At 48.7% G+C, this 19,314-nt stretch overlaps 4 protein-coding genes; 3 read left to right on the forward strand and 1 right to left on the reverse strand.

Moving 5' to 3' along the window:
• Positions 1–180: 180 nt before the first annotated feature.
• Positions 181–1,436, reverse strand: FFUJ_04629 (uncharacterized protein; the record flags this gene model as incomplete). XM_023572063.1 has 2 exons in its annotated part: positions 181–1,158; positions 1,209–1,436. The coding sequence occupies 2 exons, from the start codon at positions 1,434–1,436 to the stop codon at positions 181–183; spliced, it is 1,206 nt and encodes a 401-aa protein (XP_023426256.1).
• Positions 1,437–6,268: 4,832 nt separating this feature from the next.
• Positions 6,269–7,969, forward strand: FFUJ_04628 (uncharacterized protein; the record flags this gene model as incomplete). Its single annotated transcript, XM_023572064.1, has 1 exon — positions 6,269–7,969. One exon carries the CDS (start codon positions 6,269–6,271, stop codon positions 7,967–7,969), a length of 1,701 nt encoding a protein of 566 aa, XP_023426257.1.
• A 1,817-nt stretch (positions 7,970–9,786) lies between these two features.
• On the forward strand, positions 9,787–15,754 carry FFUJ_04627 (related to Mms19p; the record flags this gene model as incomplete). XM_023572065.1 has 3 exons in its annotated part: positions 9,787–10,250; positions 10,298–15,638; positions 15,692–15,754. 3 exons carry the CDS (start codon positions 9,787–9,789, stop codon positions 15,752–15,754), a joined length of 5,868 nt encoding a protein of 1,955 aa, XP_023426258.1.
• Positions 15,755–17,171: 1,417 nt separating this feature from the next.
• Positions 17,172–19,204, forward strand: FFUJ_04626 (related to CECR1 protein; the record flags this gene model as incomplete). XM_023572066.1 has 4 exons in its annotated part: positions 17,172–18,073; positions 18,123–18,502; positions 18,550–18,940; positions 18,994–19,204. 4 exons carry the CDS (start codon positions 17,172–17,174, stop codon positions 19,202–19,204), a joined length of 1,884 nt encoding a protein of 627 aa, XP_023426259.1.
• Positions 19,205–19,314: the final 110 nt, after the last annotated feature.

Genomic DNA, 19,314 nt, shown 5'->3' on the forward strand with positions numbered 1-19,314 from the left:
ACAATTTTAGGAATTTTGTGCATTTCAAGTTACGATCTAAACAGCATTTGCAGCTAAAAGTTGAATACAAAGCGTATCATATCCCATCTACCTCTAATATTGTACATACCTATATCCTTTCTAATTCCGCTATGAATGACAGGACCTGGGTATAAATAAAGAAGATGATTACAGACCCTTTTATTGGCCACCTCTTCGCATGGTAGCAATTTGACTGAAAAATTGAGCTTCTTTGTCAGATTCCACCGCCCCTAACAGAGTATTCTCTTTCTTGGCCAGCCCTTGCCTCTTTGCCCACGAGATACGTCTACCACTGTCTTCCACTCTGGCTTCATACTTCCTGGCATATTCATCCTCTAATTTTTGTGCCCTTGTGACCCATTGTTCAGACAAGAACGGGTCTTCAAATGAATTGTCTTTCGTTCGTTCCATTTCGGCCTGCTTTTGGCGATATTCTGTTAGGATTGTATCCAAAGTCTCCTTTGCTACTTTAGGATCAGTTGGCTTTGCGCCACTCTTCTTTTCTTCCTTGACCAGTGCGATTTCCTTTTCAATAAGACTGCTCACTGCTTTAGCGCGAGCCGTCTGGTCGTTTGTGATCTTCATAAGTTTTTGATCCCACCAAGCTTTTGTCAGAGTCGCAGTGAAGTGATATGAAGCTAGTGGCCCATCCCGTACGACTTTGTCCGTGAAGCCTTCCGCAAGTAGCAGTTTGTCCATCATGGCGTCCCATCGATCGTCTAATCGAGCCCTCGGGATGTCCTTAGTGGAAACTCCCAGAAGAGTTCTAACAGACCGTCGAAATATGGTTGTCTTTCTACTAATTGCCCGCGAGAACACTCTCGGCTGTGGTTTCTTAATTCGGACGAACGATAGCAACTCAGCAGTGTTACCAGTAACTGGCACCTTTCTCTCGCCTACAAATGCAGTTTTTGGAAGAGGTCGGATAGTTGGTTCGTATTTAACAGGCTCATCAGGGGCAGAGACTTTGGTGAAAAGTGGAGGGTTGAGTCGCTGCTTCGAACGAGGTGGCTTTTTGTAAGAGGGGGCTTCTAGACGGGAAAGATTGGCCGTGAAGTTTCGTTTGCGGAGATGTCGAAGTATTTCAGAGTGCTCGGGCGACTTTGTATCTCGTCCTTTCGTTAATAAAGTAAGGAACTGAACAGAACATTAGACCGTGTATACCGAATCCTGTTCAAACCTCAAACCTTATATCCTGCAGCCATTGAGTCGTAAAGAAGCCTGAAGCTGGTGAGTGGCTTATTCTTGGCGAATCTCTCTCTCACTATTTTTGTTAAAGGGTGTTTCTGCCCACCAGGATGGAGATGATGCGGTAAGGGCACGTTGGATGCTGTTTTCAAGAGTGCTCGATAGAGTGCCAATGCGGCGACTCTATGCTGCGAACTGCGCGCCGCGACAAAGTGCTGGCGAATCATGGCGACTGCGGTTCGTGTGGGTAGGTGTACATGTAGGTTACCGGTATAACTGAAGCATATTAGTGTTGATGCATGCGATTAGATGTTGGTGAAAGCTTGAACATGGTGGGGGAGTTTTACAGGTTAGCGGCTCGATGACTAAGAATTACCCCGGATTTTGAAGATCCATGGGAAGTGAAACGGTCATCACCAAGGGGCTATTCCCGATGTATCCGTATGAATGTCGAACTTATTTAGGCAATTATTCAAAGATATGGCAATTTGCAGTCCTCCCTTCGGAACTCATTGTCTCAGCTGGTTTACCTGCAGATAATATGTGTAATTCTTTAAGTGAGTCATCCAGATCAGAGAAGACAGCCATTCGCACTAAAAGTTGCTAAGATATCTTGTTATCCCTCACGTATCGTGTTAGCCAAGGTCATATTGTTATTAATCGGCGATTTATCCCCCCTCCCCCGTTTCAGAACTTGTAACAAATACAAGAAGTGACAGGGTTCAGCAAAAAAGTGCATTCTGTTGTTGACAAACTTGCTCGAAAGCCCAAAGGACAGTTGACAACTTAAGGGAACCGTTACATATGCAATCTAACGTCGACAAATCCTAGAATAAGGGGCCGAAACTCAAATGACTCTAATGGAGATTCAGGCTTTTCGTGCCTTTGACAAATAATTATTCATTCATTAAAGTTTTGCGTTCCTTGTTGTCAGTTTACGAAAGCTAGATGACACCTACTCAAACAATTCTTGCCACATCATGGCACACAAACGCAGCCTAATACAAGCTAAAGTATGAGTAGGGCTGCATTGGCTAACTGGAGGGGGTTGAGCCGCATGTTACGGACCATCCTATCAGAACAGCATGATTTGAGCAGCTGACGATGTTTTCAGGCTTGAAATGCAAATCTCAGCTCATGGTTGCCCCATCCTTGTCCCGAGGCTCCCGTGAAGATGATCACTAACCCACAACAGCGAGCTGATCAATATTTCGTAGTCTCGATAATCAGTACCGAGACATCCGAAACGTCTGGACGGATCGGACAAGTAAAAATTGCCGATTCCCGAGATGTTGCCCGGCATTGATTGATCTGAGATACGCAGCCGCGCGCTTGAATGATGGATCAGGGCAAGGGATCCGTTGAAAAATTTGTGATAAGTGAGATGATTTTGAGTTTGTGGTGTTTCAGTAAGCTATCATCACCCTGACGTTGGATGGCCAGAATGACTGGATGGGGCAAAGTACCTGTACCTTGAGGATGGGAATAGTGTTTTCAACGCCAGGGTACGATATCATGTCGTTGAATCGCATGAACTTGCAATAAAAAGACCAATCCGTGATGAGTGAAGAATATCTTGCTGTATAATCGAATTGCTCTAGGCTTCATGACAGCCATTAGCATTCGGACCCATTCTAGATCTCCTTTGCTCCAGAGATTTAGCGACAAGAAAATATCCCCATGGATTGAACATACCAATTACGCTTTTACCAGTTTCCGTGTGGCCGGCTAGAATGGTGGTTCTGTTAATGATTGGCGAAAGGGTGCTAAGTCCTGGAAAGGACTGAAAATAGTCTCAGAAACCCTGGACGTTACGTAGGGGAACGATTCTCGACAACAATAGATCTCACGTCTCAAATAACTTATGACCCAACATCACATAACATGATATAATATAAGAAGGGCCAACACGATTTTGTGGGATAACTGGCAGTTATTGCTGTCAGGAGCCGATTGGGCTTATGGATGACGTGAGGTGCCAATACTATGAATTGGCGAGTGCTAGAGATATCAGTTTGGCCGAAACAGATGTCTTAATGCTTGAAACATGCTGTTATTGTGACCAGATGATACTGGGAGAGTTGCATGCGAAGATGAGTTTTAGGTGGTGTGAGACTACAAAAAATTAACGATAGCTTCAACTGGCACCCCAACAAAAGCCCAATAACACGATAAAGCAGACCATTAAAACGGCGCTCGTAGTTGTTGTCATTTAGCAATTGGCTCGTTTCACTGACAGACAGGCGGTCTAGGATTCTGAGTTGGCGATATGTATGTACATGCATGCACGATCTTATCCTTGTCGTTGCCTGCATGCGAAAGCTTAGGTCTGATATGCAACTACTCGACCGCTATTGAAGAGATTGATTCATGATCTGGCCTGAACTTGTAACTGAGGACGTATCTGCGGAGAAAGGTGGACGCAAGAGCTGCTACGATAGGTAAACTTTGCAATGTGATGTCCGGTACTCCGTTTGGAATTGGGACCTGGTCCATGGAACCTGTTTGAACGCTTGAATTCAGACTGAGGCTCTTACATGATCGCGGCATCTAAAATGTGCGACGCACCCCGCTCTGTGAACAAATGGTTGCCATAAATGTCGATGCTGACCAGTAGCAAGTGATTCCGTAACCCCGCGGAGCAGTTGACTTTGAGCCGATACTACGTTGATACTACATGTGGATGTATGGACTGATGGATTTGTCTAATAAATCGCGGTTGAGAACCGTAAAAACTTACATTCTCTGTGACCGCAACACCGCAACCAGAAGAGTGGATCAGCCACTAAGAGTGTCAAGAGGTCTGACATCCCCCCTATCACTCCCGGTTCAACGGGACAAAGTTATGTTAAACCGTTATGGACAGCAAGCAGATGTCGAGGCACGAGGGCAGCCTTAATAACAGGAACAGCACTAATAAAGTTAGGAGGAGCTCACGAGTCTGAATCATGTTGTTTGCATGTCTCATTTAACTCGATTGGCTTACCAGCCTTTCTCGTGTTCGGGTTGGCGTCCATCTATTTCCCAGCTCGGACCAATCTGGTACGGGAGGTGCCGCAGCTTGCATTGACTGAAAGGCCCTGGCTCTGGTGAGGTAGGGCAACCTCACCTCATAAGACACTCATTCCAGTGTTGCGAGATATCGATTTGATCCCCTGATCCAGATTGGCTGGGCTGAACTGAGCGGGCAGCGGCATGCATGCCTCTCATCAGTCGCATGAGGTTTTTGTAGGATGGATGCATCGGGCGTGTTCATGGATTAGTGACCCCGCCCCCCCACCTCACTAATATCAAGGATGAGGTGGAAGACGCGGGAGAAGGAAGAAGAGAAAGAGAAGAAAAATTCATCCCATGCTTTTCAAGGTCAATGCTGGCTCCAGCACTTGGGGCCGCTAACATAAAAAAGGATTATTAAAGCAAGAGCATGGACTGAGAGAGCAGGGTATCTGCCAGCCTATTCTCAACAACTGATGACTGTTTCTGCTATTTCCTTCCCCCGTCGACATTATTCGATCTTGATCCCTCGACGCTCACAGAAACTGTCTGGCCCTGCTTCCTCGATCGGAGAGACTAGGATCGCTGCTAGAGAGGAGACCTCGATCTGGTGACACAGACTCGACTGGCACACGACATCGACTTATAGGGGAATTTAAGTGAAAAACAAAACAGTAACACTGTACTGCGATCATCAGGACTGGTTACTAAAAAAAGGAAATATCCTGGGGAACCAGCCAGCTGGTCCAAACGCTCAAAGCCCAAAGTACCGGTACACAAACAAAAAGCAAAACCGCCAGAGACATCTCGAGCCAATAGAGTAGACAGGGACAACGGCAGCCACCAGTAACAGCTTGAGTCCTCGAGGTCACCACCTGGACTCTAATTAATATCCAACCCGCCGATCCCAGTGCGGCCTCACTCATTCATCTTACCACCCTTTTCCTTTCTCTAGCTTCTCCTTTCCTTTCCTTTTCTCGTTCTGTTTCCCATTCACTTACGCTTTTCTATTTCCCAGCCTCACAAATAATTCACTTCACCTTTTGGGTCTTTAGCCTCCAGACTCAACACTTTTCCATGCTGTACATGCACTAATACGTAAGTCGACCTCGCTTCTTCTGTCCCCTGTTTTCGCGTGTCTGCGGCATGCTGCTCCCGGCGCCGCTCTTTCTACCCCTGGCCCTTCTATTGATTAGCGGATGGAGTCTCGCGGCATCGTTGAGCTGTGCCTGAGCGGCTTGACCGCCCTATCCCTGGCTCTGAGGCGGATTCCGTTGACGCCTTCTTGACGGCCATGTCATGACGGCCCAGGCAAGCCACTGCTTACCCCAGCTTGACCCCTGGATCTGCCCATCATCGCGTCTGCTTCTGATATACACGCGAGTGTCTTCCACCGCTTCGAGTCCTTGTCTTCTTGACCGTATAATCTTCACCTTACCCATGAGCCCATAACGCCTTACAGCTAGCCTTCCGCCGCTCAACCATTTTCGCTTTTCGTCCGTCTTTTACGGTGACCGCTTTATTCAGAGCTGACTTTAATACTTGACAGACCCCACGCGATCAGTTCATACACAGAGTTGCGCGCGGTCTCTTATAATACCAACTTTCTTCCTATCCACCGTACTAAGCAGGGCTACACCTACCTCCCCTGACGATATTTGGCCAACCTCTTTATCTTTTGACACCTCACCCAACATCTCGTCATCTGCCGGTTCGTGTATTGTCCAAGTGCTGGCTTCCACGGCGGGTCGACCATTTCCGTATCATCCCATCTCGCTCATCCTGGTCTCATCGGACCACATCTTCCCCGGCTTAACATCCCGCCAGATCGGTTACTTTATTGCTCGATCACGCCCTGTGCTTTAGCTGCGTATTCGGCTTTGAAAACCATTGAAACACATATCATAACTTGACCTGCCTCGCTTGGTGGTCTCTGTATTTGTTTATATACGCCATCAATCTTCACTCAGCCATATCTGACAACAGAGTTGATCTTCTGTCTAATATCAACGACACCTTGGATTGAGCTGCTGCATGAGCTCGACCCGAACTTGGCTTGGCTATCATGTTTCTCCATGCTGGTGCTAGCCTTCACGGCCACGAGTACTCGACAAATCGACAGACACAAGCGCCCCAAGGAGCGTTGCCCTTCCTCCGATCAGCGCTTCGACGCCGGTCAGATGCTGATAAAACAACAAGGCCATTATCAGCAGACGTTACTTTCTTACCACAACCCCGACCAATGTCATACCATGAGAAACTCCCCCCCGTGACTACAGTGACGCCAGTGCGCCGGACCTCTCGCCCTAGACCTAAGTCTGAGTACATGCCTCGGCGAGATCTGTCGGTTCGGTTTCGTGAACCGGAAACTGATGACGACCTGCCACCGTCAGAGGTTCAGAGCGAAGACGAAGGCTCTGCTGCCTGCTCAGATATAAGTGATCTAAGTGATTCATCCACAGCACCTCGAAGAAGGAGGAGGAAGCGCACCTTCAGAAAATCTACACAATTTCTTCTTGCACACCCAGCACCTCGACCAGGAGCCAGACAACGCCGCTTGGTCCATCGCCCACGACTACTCCTTCAATTACAAGAAGTCGGCGAGAAGCGCCCAATACCCGCATTTGATGTAGTACCGTCCAGCCTCATCACGGGCTCTCAAATTGTACCTCGTATGGCCAAGCGTTGCCCTCACCTGTTCCATACGAAGCCAGCCCTTGGCATGAACGATCTTCTTATTGTTCGCAGTGAGGACTATGACACGCCAGCATCTCCAGGATCTCTCGATACCGAAGACTCGCTTGACCAAAGGGACGTCGTTGCAGTTATTAGCCCACTTCCCCAAATGGGTGACGAGTCCGCCGAAATCGTGATGGAAGATGGATCGACCTGGGAGTCAAGTCTGATGGCCAATGGCTCATATGAGTTCATTGGAGTCGACGAGCGAGGACGAATTAGTACGGCACGATGGGTCAAGAAGACTTCGACGCCAACATCCCCCATGCCTAAGAATACTGGCGAACAGACACCACCACCGAGCCCGTTACCCACGGAAGTCAAGTGGACATTTAGTATGATACACCCCGACACAAGACGGCACCCAATCATGGGTTCCCTAATGTCAAATACGCTGGACGTCTTTGACACTTATAATACCATGTCGACCTCAAGTGGTCGTTATCCTCCAACTCGAAGCACACCACTAGATTCTAAGCTTGCCAGCGACTGGATCGTCTCGAATCCACCTGAAATTCAGTCACGATTGACGAAAGTGGTGCCAGAAGACATCAAACTTCTGATGGTTGCAACGGCATCGTGGGTCAACCTTAGACAAAGTGGATTGCCTGGATCGGGAATCTGCAGGACACCATCGACGTTGCAAAAACGCACACTTAGCAATGGTGGTGGTCCGCAGAGAGCGCAGACATTCCCTGCTCGCCCAAGCCTTTCCCTTGTTAATCCTTCACATCAACTACCGCATGTCAACACGAGCCCGGCAAGTAGTTCTTTGGACAGTTGCACATCGGACATACCCGCACGTCGAAGGTCGGTGTCCTACAATGCCGGGTTTGTCAAGCGGTTTGTGACGCCGCGTGTCAGCGAGGATGGACGACCTCCGCTAGAGACCCTCGACATCAAGTCAGACAGGCCACCGACAAGACGTGTGAGCATTAGTGTGCGGAATTTTGCAGACAAGATTTTCCGCCGGAGAAGCAACTCTCATGCGCAGGCTGAAGATATATATGGTCACAAGTTCGAATATTGATACATCGATAGTGATGATTGTAATATAAATATACCTTGTCCTTGAACGGACTTATCTTCGCACATGGCACATCTTTGGTTCCTGAAAGCACTAATCTACTCTGAACATGAAACTGGCGCCTCAGTTGGTGAGAACGGACACTTCAAGCCGGAAACACGGCGAAGTGGAGCCTTTCCTCCTCCGGAATGGCACCTCTTCACGGGCGGAGGACCCTTCCACATGGTGGGGCACTTGATAATGCTGACCGGATTGAGTGTATGATTACATTTAGGGAATGCTGGGTCAAAGATTGAGGGGTCTTTGACCATGAGCTTAGTAGGATGTATAGTTCTGTCCATCTAACTATTGTGCAACGTAGCATTTTATCCTGTCTAGTGAATGCTTATAGATCTAGCAGGCAGTAACAAAGAAACGCAATCATAAGAAGTGTGATGGTTGACACGCAAAGCGAGCTTTAAGCTGGCTTAGGCAAAGGAAGCTTGCGTGTTTGACGCGGTACTTTCGGACTACTTCGGACGACCGGTGGCGGTGTTTTGGATGTCATGCCTACGAATCAGTTGGCCATTTCTGAGAAATGAAGAGTAAGCATACTGTTCAAGCCGTGTTGCATAATTTCCTATTGGAGCCTTTAGCATTGAGGTGGAAGACAACGTTGTCCCGCTGTCTTGGGTATCCCGTCTTCGTTTTGACTGGGATGGAAACTGATTGGATGAATGTGTTTGATTAGAAGAGACGAGAACACAAACCGGCTCAGCTTGGCCCATAGTACTCGGGGGAAGCAGTATCACCATCACACGCTGCGCTTGTGATAGCATTGACGTTTTTCGGGCTTGAATGGGGGATAAGAATCACACCAACAAAGTGGAACCAATCAGCCACAAATGCGAGTTGCCGTTACTAAGGACAGCAAGCAAGGTCGAGTAATGGGACAAAGGGTTGGAGGTTTCACTCGACGGTCAGCTACAAAATGAAGTTGAGCAGTTGATCACGGAAAGCCTCAAAATCCAAGCGGGGTGATTCTCTGCGTATTACCGCTCAAGTCCATGGTTATTCCCGTACCTAACCCTCTGAACCCTTCCTTTGTGATTGACCTACGACGGGACGGATGACAATCACTTCTTGGTAGTGGCATGCATACAGCGATAAAGGGGGACTTGCTGTGCATACAGAGTCTGAAGAACAGAGAATCAAGGCGATGCGACAGAGTGCAATGTAACATTGAGATCGAAGGAAACACGCTATAGGTCACAGTGAAGACCCTGAATTTAATTAAGCCCACCTAGGTAGGCTTCACTGATTACGATCCATATCTTGCACATGCTCCTGATCAACTGTCCCGTCGGTTTTAAATCCCCTTCGTTTCTCTGGGGCTGATGCGCGCGTACTGGCCCCGGAAAAGTGGAACCTGGAGCTCTGAGAACCTTAGGTGCAGTTAGATGTGTCCGCCAGGCTACTGCTGCTGCATCATCCATCACCATTTACGGTCGCCCAGCCCGCTTCTTAATCCTCCAACTCCTCCCACTTTTACTTCTACTTTTGCCTTTGCATATATTGCCTAACTCTGAAAGTATTCTCAGGTCCAGGTCGCCACGTCCTGCATGTTGATTGCAAATATCGACGTCGACTTCAGAATAAGCTCAATGCCCACCACCTGTCCTTCGCCGCCCCGCCTTGCGATTCAATAAACGTCCCGCCTGAGCTGTTGCGCTGAGCCCAGCTGAGCTGAGCCGCCCGCTCTCGGCTGCCCGACGGTGTTCGAGTGAATCGCATCATTTATCGATCACTTCATTACTTACCCTCGCACCCACCTGCCCGCCATGGATGAGAACACTGGTCCTCGCCCCTCGGGTTCTCACGGTTCTATGCCGTCTACAACTGCATCTAACCTACTAGCAAACTTCCTGCCATACGAGCCCATCTCACGATCCACGTCCCCGGGTATTCCTTACCTCAAGACCGATGAAGACGACAAGAAACGATATCGGCCCCGAACTTTTGCATACTTTTCTCAGCTCCCATTTGAAGTCGAAGAAGAAGCCCAACGAGATGCTGCTCTGCAGGGCATCCTCAAACAACTATACATTGCTATTAGAGCGGAAGACTTCTCCCCAGGAGCTCTCCATTGGACCAAGGAGCTCCAGGGATGGCTCAACCTCAAGTTTGAGATGACGAGAGAGCAGAGAGCAAAGCTAACTAAACTTTATTATTCCCTTGCATTGGCTCCCGGCCTAGATGCAACCGCCTCGGACCGCTTCTTGCGCATGGTCCTCACTCTCACAAGGTACGTGTGCTGACAACATTTTGATGACATCAATTCACATCTTGTAGGAAGAATCATTATTTGAAGCCCGGTGAAGATCTCGTTCTTGAATGGAGGCCATTGTGGAACGAAATCAAAGCATGGCTTCTCCCCTCAGAAGTCGCAGCGCACCAGAGCAACCGCAAGCGTTCCGCTAAACAGCTGCTCAAGCTGTGCACACATGTCCACACGTATTTCGACCCTTCCGAACGCCGAGCGATGCTGGGGGAGTTCTTGCCATTCTTCAGTGTTAATGAGCTGCCCAACGCCTACATCGTAGTGGGAGTTTTGAATGCTTTGCTGCCAAGTCACCCCGCTCCCATCAACGAACCTCAGTCTCAACCAGCCGATGTCTTCCCCACGCTCTTCCACTTGTGGTCTATCATAAATCGATCAAAATCATTTGATATCTTTTTCATTGACCTACTGTCTCGTATTGCTCGAGACCATATAGCCTGCTCCTATGTCCCATTCGGAAGCCATGGCATCTTTTCAAAGGACCAATCCGACCTCATTTTCACGGCCATTCTCAGGCTCACACAAATCCCCGTGGGCCAAGCCAATTCGCCGTATACTCCTCTGGACTATCTATCTGGGGCAGGTATTTATGTTGAGAAAGATAAGAAGAAGTATCCAGTGGCCTATATGATATCCCGCTTGATCGTGAGCTCTTTGTCTCCGGCTTGCCTAAAAGAAGATGATTCTATTATCTCACACTTGGAAGGCCTTATGGAGTCGATCGATACTTTCTTTCACCCCTCCAACCAAGGCTCGTGGACCACCATGCTTGGTCAGTTGACCCTCTACCTCACCGAGGCGTTCGTCTCCCGATGGAATCGCGAGCAGAGCGGTGAACTGGATCTTCCCGAGGATCGTAAAATCAATGATGGGTTGAAAAAGCGTTTTGTGATGGCACTCAAAGAAGTGACATTCATGGGTCTTTTCTCCAAAAGCAGCCGCGTGTCGTACTATTACTACAGCGCCTTGCAAGGACTTGCATATCTCGAACCGGACCTGGTTTTGCCCGGTGCATTGCAGCGTTTTTACCCCAGTCTTCAAGGACTTGTGGAGGTGCATAGAACCACATCAAGTCTGAATGGATTACAGATGATTGCCAACATCATGTCCAAGCAAAAGGGTTATAGATGTCACATCACGGCTCTTTTGGCTTTGGCTCTCCCTGGTATCGATGCAAATGATCTCAACAAGACCCAATACACGCTCAACTTCATTCAAAGTGTCGCGTATAGCATTCCTATGGTACCATTGGTCAAGGAAGGAGGAAGCCACATCCAACTAGCCATGGAGTGGGTCCAAGGTCAAATGGATCGCATGGAGCGTGAAGGCCAGAATGTGAAGTTTGACTATAAAAACGAACTCAGCGACGAAGACGAGGCCAGTATTCTGAGATCATCGACTACTGGCTTTGGCGAGTTCATCCTGACACTTCTCGGGAAAGTGTTCACACTCCTGGAGAATTTGCCTGACGCAAACCAAGTCCGTGGCGGCACCCCTGAAGACAATGTCATCAACGCTCTACCGGCTGCGTTATCGCCCCTGTTTGCATCTTTGTCGCCGGAACTTTTCGACATGGCTCTGGAGAAGGTGGCAACGTTTGTTTCAAGCCACGTGGTCCATCAAGCACGAGATGCAATGGCATGGATCTTGAATGCGCTCTGCAAGGTCAACCCCGAGAAAACTCTCAAGGTCTTCATTCCCATGCTTGTTGTCAATATTCGCAACGAGATTGACTATAACAACGCCGCGTCCGACCGAAGTAGTGGAACAGACTACTTGCCCCGAGATCGGGCATTGGTTTGGTATGTCAGCATGCTTGCCATGGCAGTTGTCCATGTCGGAAGTGAGGTCTTAAAATACAAAGATGAGCTCTTGGGCATTGCGGGATACATGCAGGAGAAATGTCGTGGTCTGCCCACTATTTTGGTCTCCAATTACATACATCATCTCTTGCTCAACTTGACGCACACCTATCCCATCGATCACGCTCTGTATGAGCCCGAGGTCATCGAACGTGGTCTCGATGTCGATGATTGGGGAAAGACAACTGCCCCGGCCGATCTCAGTATTCGGTGGCACCAGCCATCTCCTGCCGAGATCGAATTTGCCGTTGAACTCTTTGCTTCCCAAACAAAGTCTGCAAAAGATCAATTGGAATCGCTCATGAGCGACAACCCACCAGTGAGCCGTACTGGCAAGAACAAGGAGTGGTCTGACGAGGTTTCTCGGCTTATGCAGCAAATCCGCCTGGTCACGTCAGGCATGGCCACCATGTTCGACCCTGAGCGTGCTGCGGGTATCATGACCGGAAACACAGAGGAAGACCACGATGTGGCTCGCGAAGATGACGACGAAATGATGATTGATGAAGACCCTCTTGCTGAGGTTGCCGAGGACGAGGAACTCCGGCCTCAGTTCCGCTACAAGGCAGGCTATGCCCTCAAATCCAGCGACCCTGCCTATAGCAGAATCCACGATCTACGAGAAGAGTTAGGTCATCTACTGACCAAAACGCACTCTTTCCTTAACGAGAACCAAGAAGATGATGTGAATTCATTCACCGCCCTGTACGCCGCCTATCGTACCTGGATTACTGATGTTGGCATTGAACGCTCTGCTCATCCCCTGGAGAGACATGTTCGACTTTACAAATCTGACATTGCCGCCTTCAAGATCAAAGGCTTGAGGAAGGTCTATCCTCGACCTCTTCTCATCAAGCGTGCTGAGGCGTATCAGCTTTTGCGACGTAAACATAACGCCTCATCGCGGCAGAAGAGCGAACTTGACAAACGGTTGCTGCTTGATCTTGCCGAATCGAGTCTTTCGCTTTATGCTGATGTGCGACGAGTTGCACAGAGCGCTCAGGACTCGTCGTTGAAGTCACTTATTGGCGGTAAGCCGTTAGTGATTCCTGTTATTCTTGAGCGTCTCAGAAAAGCAATTGAAACGAACGACCATGACCGAATCAAGGGAGGCATGTACACTCTATTGTTCACGTCTCTTTCGAGAACTCTCCTCAAAGATTGGCGCTTCGCCCCTGAAGCCATGCGATTGTATATCGAGACTGCAGGTATTGACAAGCCTTCCATTCAAAACCTGGGCTCGTCAGCGTTATACACTCTGATTGACTTCGGCAAGCCCTTTGAACGCATGATTGTCATTAATGATGAAATTTTGGATACAATCAAGCCTGCTGCTGATGTCGCTGCAGCTATTGATAGTCGCCATCAATTTATTATGCAACGTAGGACGAGAGTCGAGAGTTCCAAGTCTGCCCTGGGCTTGGAATTGACAGAGCGTGCTAAGGGTGCCCATTGGAAGATCGCTACTCGATGTGCAATCTTTGCGACCAACCTGTGTCTGCGATTCCACACCTTAGCGCCCCCTGAGTTTATCGAACTCGTTGCTCAGGGTACCAATGACCCTCATCCCGGGCTTCGTGGCTACTATCTGAGCGCTTTTACATCAGTCTTCACAGCGGTTGATATGAGAGCCGTTTATGGCCATGAGTACCGCAACTATCTCCTTGAGAAGGAAGTTGGGGACCGAAATCGCATCCAAGTTACTGTCGAAAAGGGTGACGCTGAATTTACTCACAATTTCCTTGAGGCTTTCAAGCAGCCCGAAGAGGCTGAGTATATGGTGGATGCTGATCACCCTGGCTGGCTAGTATGGGGCAAGAAGTTCACAGCCTACCGAGCGAAGCCTCTACCTTTCAATGCATACGATGATGTCGAAACTGCTGTGAGAGATCAGATGGGCCGGATCTTGAATCGCGAGTGGCTATCCCAATGCTTTGACTATCTAAAGCAAGAACCGCGAGACGCGTCGACCGATAGGTTCCGCATGAGCAATGTCTACCTATTGATGCACGTTTTTGACCTGATGCACTATGGTAAAACATTGGTCACTCTGGACGACGTCAAGGAGCTAGTAAAGGAGGTCTTTGGTGATGGCAACGACAAGCATCAGCATCGAGCGACCTCGGAAATCATGGGCGCTTTGCTCGCTGGCTCCAGTGACGACCCCCCAGAAATCCGAAATCGCGTTTGGGAGTATGCTGCGACGTTCATGCTGAATATTTTTGCAGACGACCTGACACCCGACAACTTGCAATACTGGCTCACTTGTCTTCACCTCGTTCTTGACTCCAAGGACCCACGTCGATCGCACGAGATTGTGGATACTCTCAGAGCGTTCCGACTTGACATGACATCAAACGCGGCCTTCAAAGAATCATCAAAGGTTCAACTTCTGGAGTTCATTGTTGCGGACGGTGGTTGGCACTTCCGACATGAGCAAGCAATTCTTGATGACTTCCTCGCCCACATCGATCACCCCTACAAGGCAGTACGTGAGGCTATTGGCCGCGTGTTATCAGTCATCTATAAGACTCGATATCACGAGTCATTCGAGAACGTCGGCAATCTGCTCGAACAAAACAAGGCTGCTTCGCCAACCGGCATCAGGCCTTACCAACCAACGGAAGAGTTCTCAGCCACTATCAAAGACGTCTTCCAACGACTCGAGAAATGGCGACACGAGAGAACACCTGGTCAGCAGACCCCGAGTTCTTATACATCGGGCTCTAAAACCGTACTTATGTGGCTCGATTGTACACTATCATCCCACGAGTGTATTCAGCTCGTGCCTTTCTTCCCCACCCCCTTTATGGAAGAATTACTACACATGATGGATGTCAAGGAAGACCCGGAGCTCATGAGACTTGCCTATCACGTATACCGTCACTTACCCAACATTCCTTTCCGAGATGGCGAGGACACAGAATTCATCGATGCACTCATTCGCATTGGAAAGACGTCGAGCAGTTGGCACCAGCGGCTTCGGGCCCTGGTCAATATGCAGGTCATCTACTTTAGGCGTATTTTCCTCACGCGAAGCGCTCAAAGAGAAGCACTTTTTACCGCTGTGTCTGACATGCTGTGCGATGCACAGCTTGAAGTGCGCTCGTGTGCATCTACCACGCTCGCAGGCATGATACGTTGTTCCCCCCGCCGTATCCGCGACCCTACGATTGCACGTCTCAAGGCTCGCTTTGAAGATGAACTGGAACGCAATCCCATGCCGAAGCGAAATCGCCATCTTGCTGGGACAGATACCCCAGTTGACATTCATAAGCAAATCACAAGACGTCATGCTGCAATCCTTGGGCTGGGCGCATTGATCGAGGCGTTCCCCTATGCAACCCCTCCACCTGAATGGATGCCTGAAGTACTAGCAATGCTGGCACGCAAGGCTGCTGCTGATCCTGGTGTTGTTGGTAAAGCGACAAAGACAATTCTGAGCGAATTCAAGAAGACACGACAGGACAGTTGGACAGTTGATCAAAAGGTATTACCCCCTTCCGATGATTACAGAGGAAATCATTACTAATAACTATCCAGTACTTCACTTCAGAACAATTGGAGGACCTTGAGGGAGTACTCTGGAAGAGCTACTTTGCCTGAGGGCATCATCTTTATGAGAGGAGACTGGGCTCAGACTCCACGCATGACCAAAAAAGGTTGAACAACTGCCAGCACATACGGGCTGCATATGTTTATTATGGCCTCAGGGAGCAAGAAAACCTGAGCCCTGAGCCCTCTAAGCTTAGGGTAGAGTTGCCTAGAAATTTTCAGCACCTAGGATAGAGGTCCTAAGTTTTCTTGCTTCCCCTAGTATGGGTAAGAATTGAATGATGAAGGCGAAATGTATAGAGCTTTTATATGATGCCACGGGTTCGGGAGTGCGGGGAAGGCTTGCAGGCCCCTTGATTGAGGTATTGATACCATCTCTGACATCGGCAATAGAAGATTTCCTTGACTATAGGTCAAAGGATATGCATCAAAACGGATCCATAATCACCAGAGTCTGTTGACTGCAGTGCCCTTCAAGGGCTTGTTGGTCTTCTTGTGAGAAAACAGTGAAAGATACAAACGCGATTGTAACAAATTGAAGTGTACCTATAAATGACGTGGCTGAAGCAAAGGTGCAAAGTTATGTTTAAGTAAGACCTAACACCGCACCCTAGTACTGAGGCCCAGGACCATGGCTGATCTGATATTCTATGCTCTGCCTTTTCCTTAGAAGCCTAATGAGGCGTTTCTGATCTTACTTAGTATTTTGGCCCAATAATTGAACAATACCTTGGGCTTATCTTAGTAGGATGTGAGATGGAGGAGGTGACCAGGTACCGTTTTATTGAGGTTCCATTGGCTAAGCGCTTAGGCTTGTGACTTGGAGCCGAAGTGAGACTAGCGCGTTGCCAGTCGCTGCAGTCACTCAAATGCAGCGAACCAGCGCTTGCGCAGCCTGATTCTGTGCCTGATCTTCCCTTATTACTTACTACCTACTAAGGTATAGCGAGGTCGGGGACTTTGGGGTCAGCCTTCATTCAGCCTTGATTAAGGCAAGGGCACTGCCCCCGAGACCTTGGAACTTGTAACAAGCAACAACAAATTTCATGTTGGTTGATTGATTGAATACATGAAACTGCCGACCTTGTTTCCAACCAGCAGAAGTTTAAGCTGAATGAAAGCTGAGTATTTGTCTAAGAATATCTATATACTTGATTCCCCGTCAACCAACAGCTCCCTCACGAGACAAAGACGGACGGACCCAAGCCATCCAGAGGTACCTTGGCGAAAGCACATTACTGACTGACACTGGCCGTTGTCCCCGCCCACCGTTGGCTACCTAATGACCATCACCTGGCTCTGGCTTGTGAGCCGCGCTTTATCGAGTTTGGAGTCATTCACCGCAAACAGCCACGGCTCTCTTAGACGAGCCGTGAATGACTGCGCCTCTGCTGCCTCTGGCGCTTCCTTTGTTACCTCTCTACTCAGCCAATCTTACAGACTTTGGCTATCCGCTTCTCCAACATAAATGGGCGCGCTCTGCTCAAGGACAGAGCCAGTGGAAGGAGCTCAGGACGATTACGATCAGCACCATAGGAAGGATCATTCACATACCGATTTTATGACTCGTCTATCAAAACGCGCAAAGATTTCTCGGATGGGAGAGCCAGCTCTAGATGATGCCGCGGCTGCGCGGAACCACATCCAGGCCCATGATGCTGAGATCTTGGCACGAGGTGTTCTTATTGAAAAGGCAGAAATCACTGATGCCGTGACGCAAGAGCCTGGAGTCGTTGGGGAGTACTTCAAGTTGCGACAACAGATGGTAGCGCGAGAGAAGGCTCTGGATTTTGACCATGGATGCCGCATGCGCAGCACTCCTTCAGAGAGACGAGCAGAAGCCATCCTTCAGAGACTGAGGAGTGAGGATGAGGAAAATGTATATGCTCAGGCCGCACCACGAACAGGCTATGGTGGCCAGCAGCACCCTCGTTTTCCTGGAGATCATTTTCTATCGAACAAGCATCTCATCGACTCAACGTCCTTGTTCCGCGTAGCGCAGCATATGCCCAAGGGTGGTCACTTGCACATTCATTTCAACGCCTGTCTTGCCCCCCAAGTCCTGCTCAATCTTGCAAAGGAGATGGACCGGATGTTTATCACCAGCGATATACCCCTTGTTTCGGACAATGATTTTATTAATTTTGATCGATGTGAAATCCAATTTTCTCTATTGAGCCCAGAGAAGGAAACACCTGGCGACTTGTTTTCAGAGGCATATCAACCTCGGCAGACGATGCGGTTTAGAGATTTTCTTGACAGGTTCCCTGGATATTATGCAAAAGATTCAACCAATGTTGATGAGTGGCTATTCGAGAAGCTCATGTTTCACGAGGGGGAGGCGCATAATCATTTGCAGACTGCATCGGGGTACGTTCACGATCTATACCTTTTGTATGCAGACACTAACGTAGCATAGGGCTTGGGAAAAGTTCAACGGGCGGACACGTATGATGAAGGGTCTCTTCAACTATGCGACAGCATATCGAAGGTACACTCGGTTATGTCTGGAGGATTTCATGAAAGACAACATCAGCTACGCTGAAATCCGGCCCAACTTCATGACTAGCAACCAACTCTGGAGCGATGACGGCACTCAGCTCATCGACAACAAAGGCATCATGGAACTGATAATCGAAGAGGTCAAAAACTTCCAGACCGACATGAAAAAGCAAGGAAAGTTCTTTGGTGGTCTGAAAGTGATTTACTGTACACCTCGATCATTTGCGCCAGCGCAGATCGATGCTGCTCTCAAAGAGTGCCTTAAATTTAAACAGATCTGGCCCGAGTGGATTGCAGGTAAGAGAATAAATTTCCCCCAAAGTTATATCCTAACGACAAAGTAGGTTTCGACCTTGTTGGTGAAGAGTCCAAAGGACGCCCCATCAAGGACTTCATCCCCGAGCTCCTGAAGTTCCAGGAGGATTGCGACAGAGATGGCGTTGAAATTCCATTTCTATTTCACTGTGGCGAGACACTAGATATGGGAACCGATACAGATGGCAACCTTGTTGATGCCCTCCTGTTGAAATCGAAGAGAATTGGGCATGGGTTCGCGCTAGCTAAGCACCCCTATGTGATGCAGCATATGAAGGAGCGCGGTGTTTGCCTCGAGCTGTGTCCCATCTCAAATGAGATCTTGGGACTCACGCCTCGCGTCAGCGGTCACACAATGTATCAGCTTCTTGCCAACAATGTGCATTGCACGGTAAGCTCGGACAATGGTACACTGTTTAGGTAAGGTGCTTCCGACAGAACAGACGACGAACATTGCTAACATAGCTTAACAGATCCTCTCTATCTCATGATTTCTACCAAGTGTTGGTTGGTAAGGCTGACATGGGCCTTTTTGGTTGGAAGCAACTGGCGTTGTGGAGTTTGGAGCACGCTTGCCTATCAAAGTCTGAATACAACCGTGTATTCAGCGACTGGGAGCAGAAGTGGAAAGAATTTGTCAAGTGGATGATCGAAGAATATGACGAGCAGCCGAAAGCTATCTGATGATACGGACCGACGGGGCAATGTTTTGTTACGAAGCGAGTGAACTACTCATGATTAACGTGGCGGTTGATTTGTTGACAAGTTCGGAGTTTGGTGAATGGTAAGAAGGC

Source organism: Fusarium fujikuroi, chromosome FFUJ_chr02 (assembly GCF_900079805.1).
Source record: "Fusarium fujikuroi IMI 58289 draft genome, chromosome FFUJ_chr02".
Taxonomy (NCBI): domain Eukaryota; kingdom Fungi; phylum Ascomycota; class Sordariomycetes; order Hypocreales; family Nectriaceae; genus Fusarium; species Fusarium fujikuroi.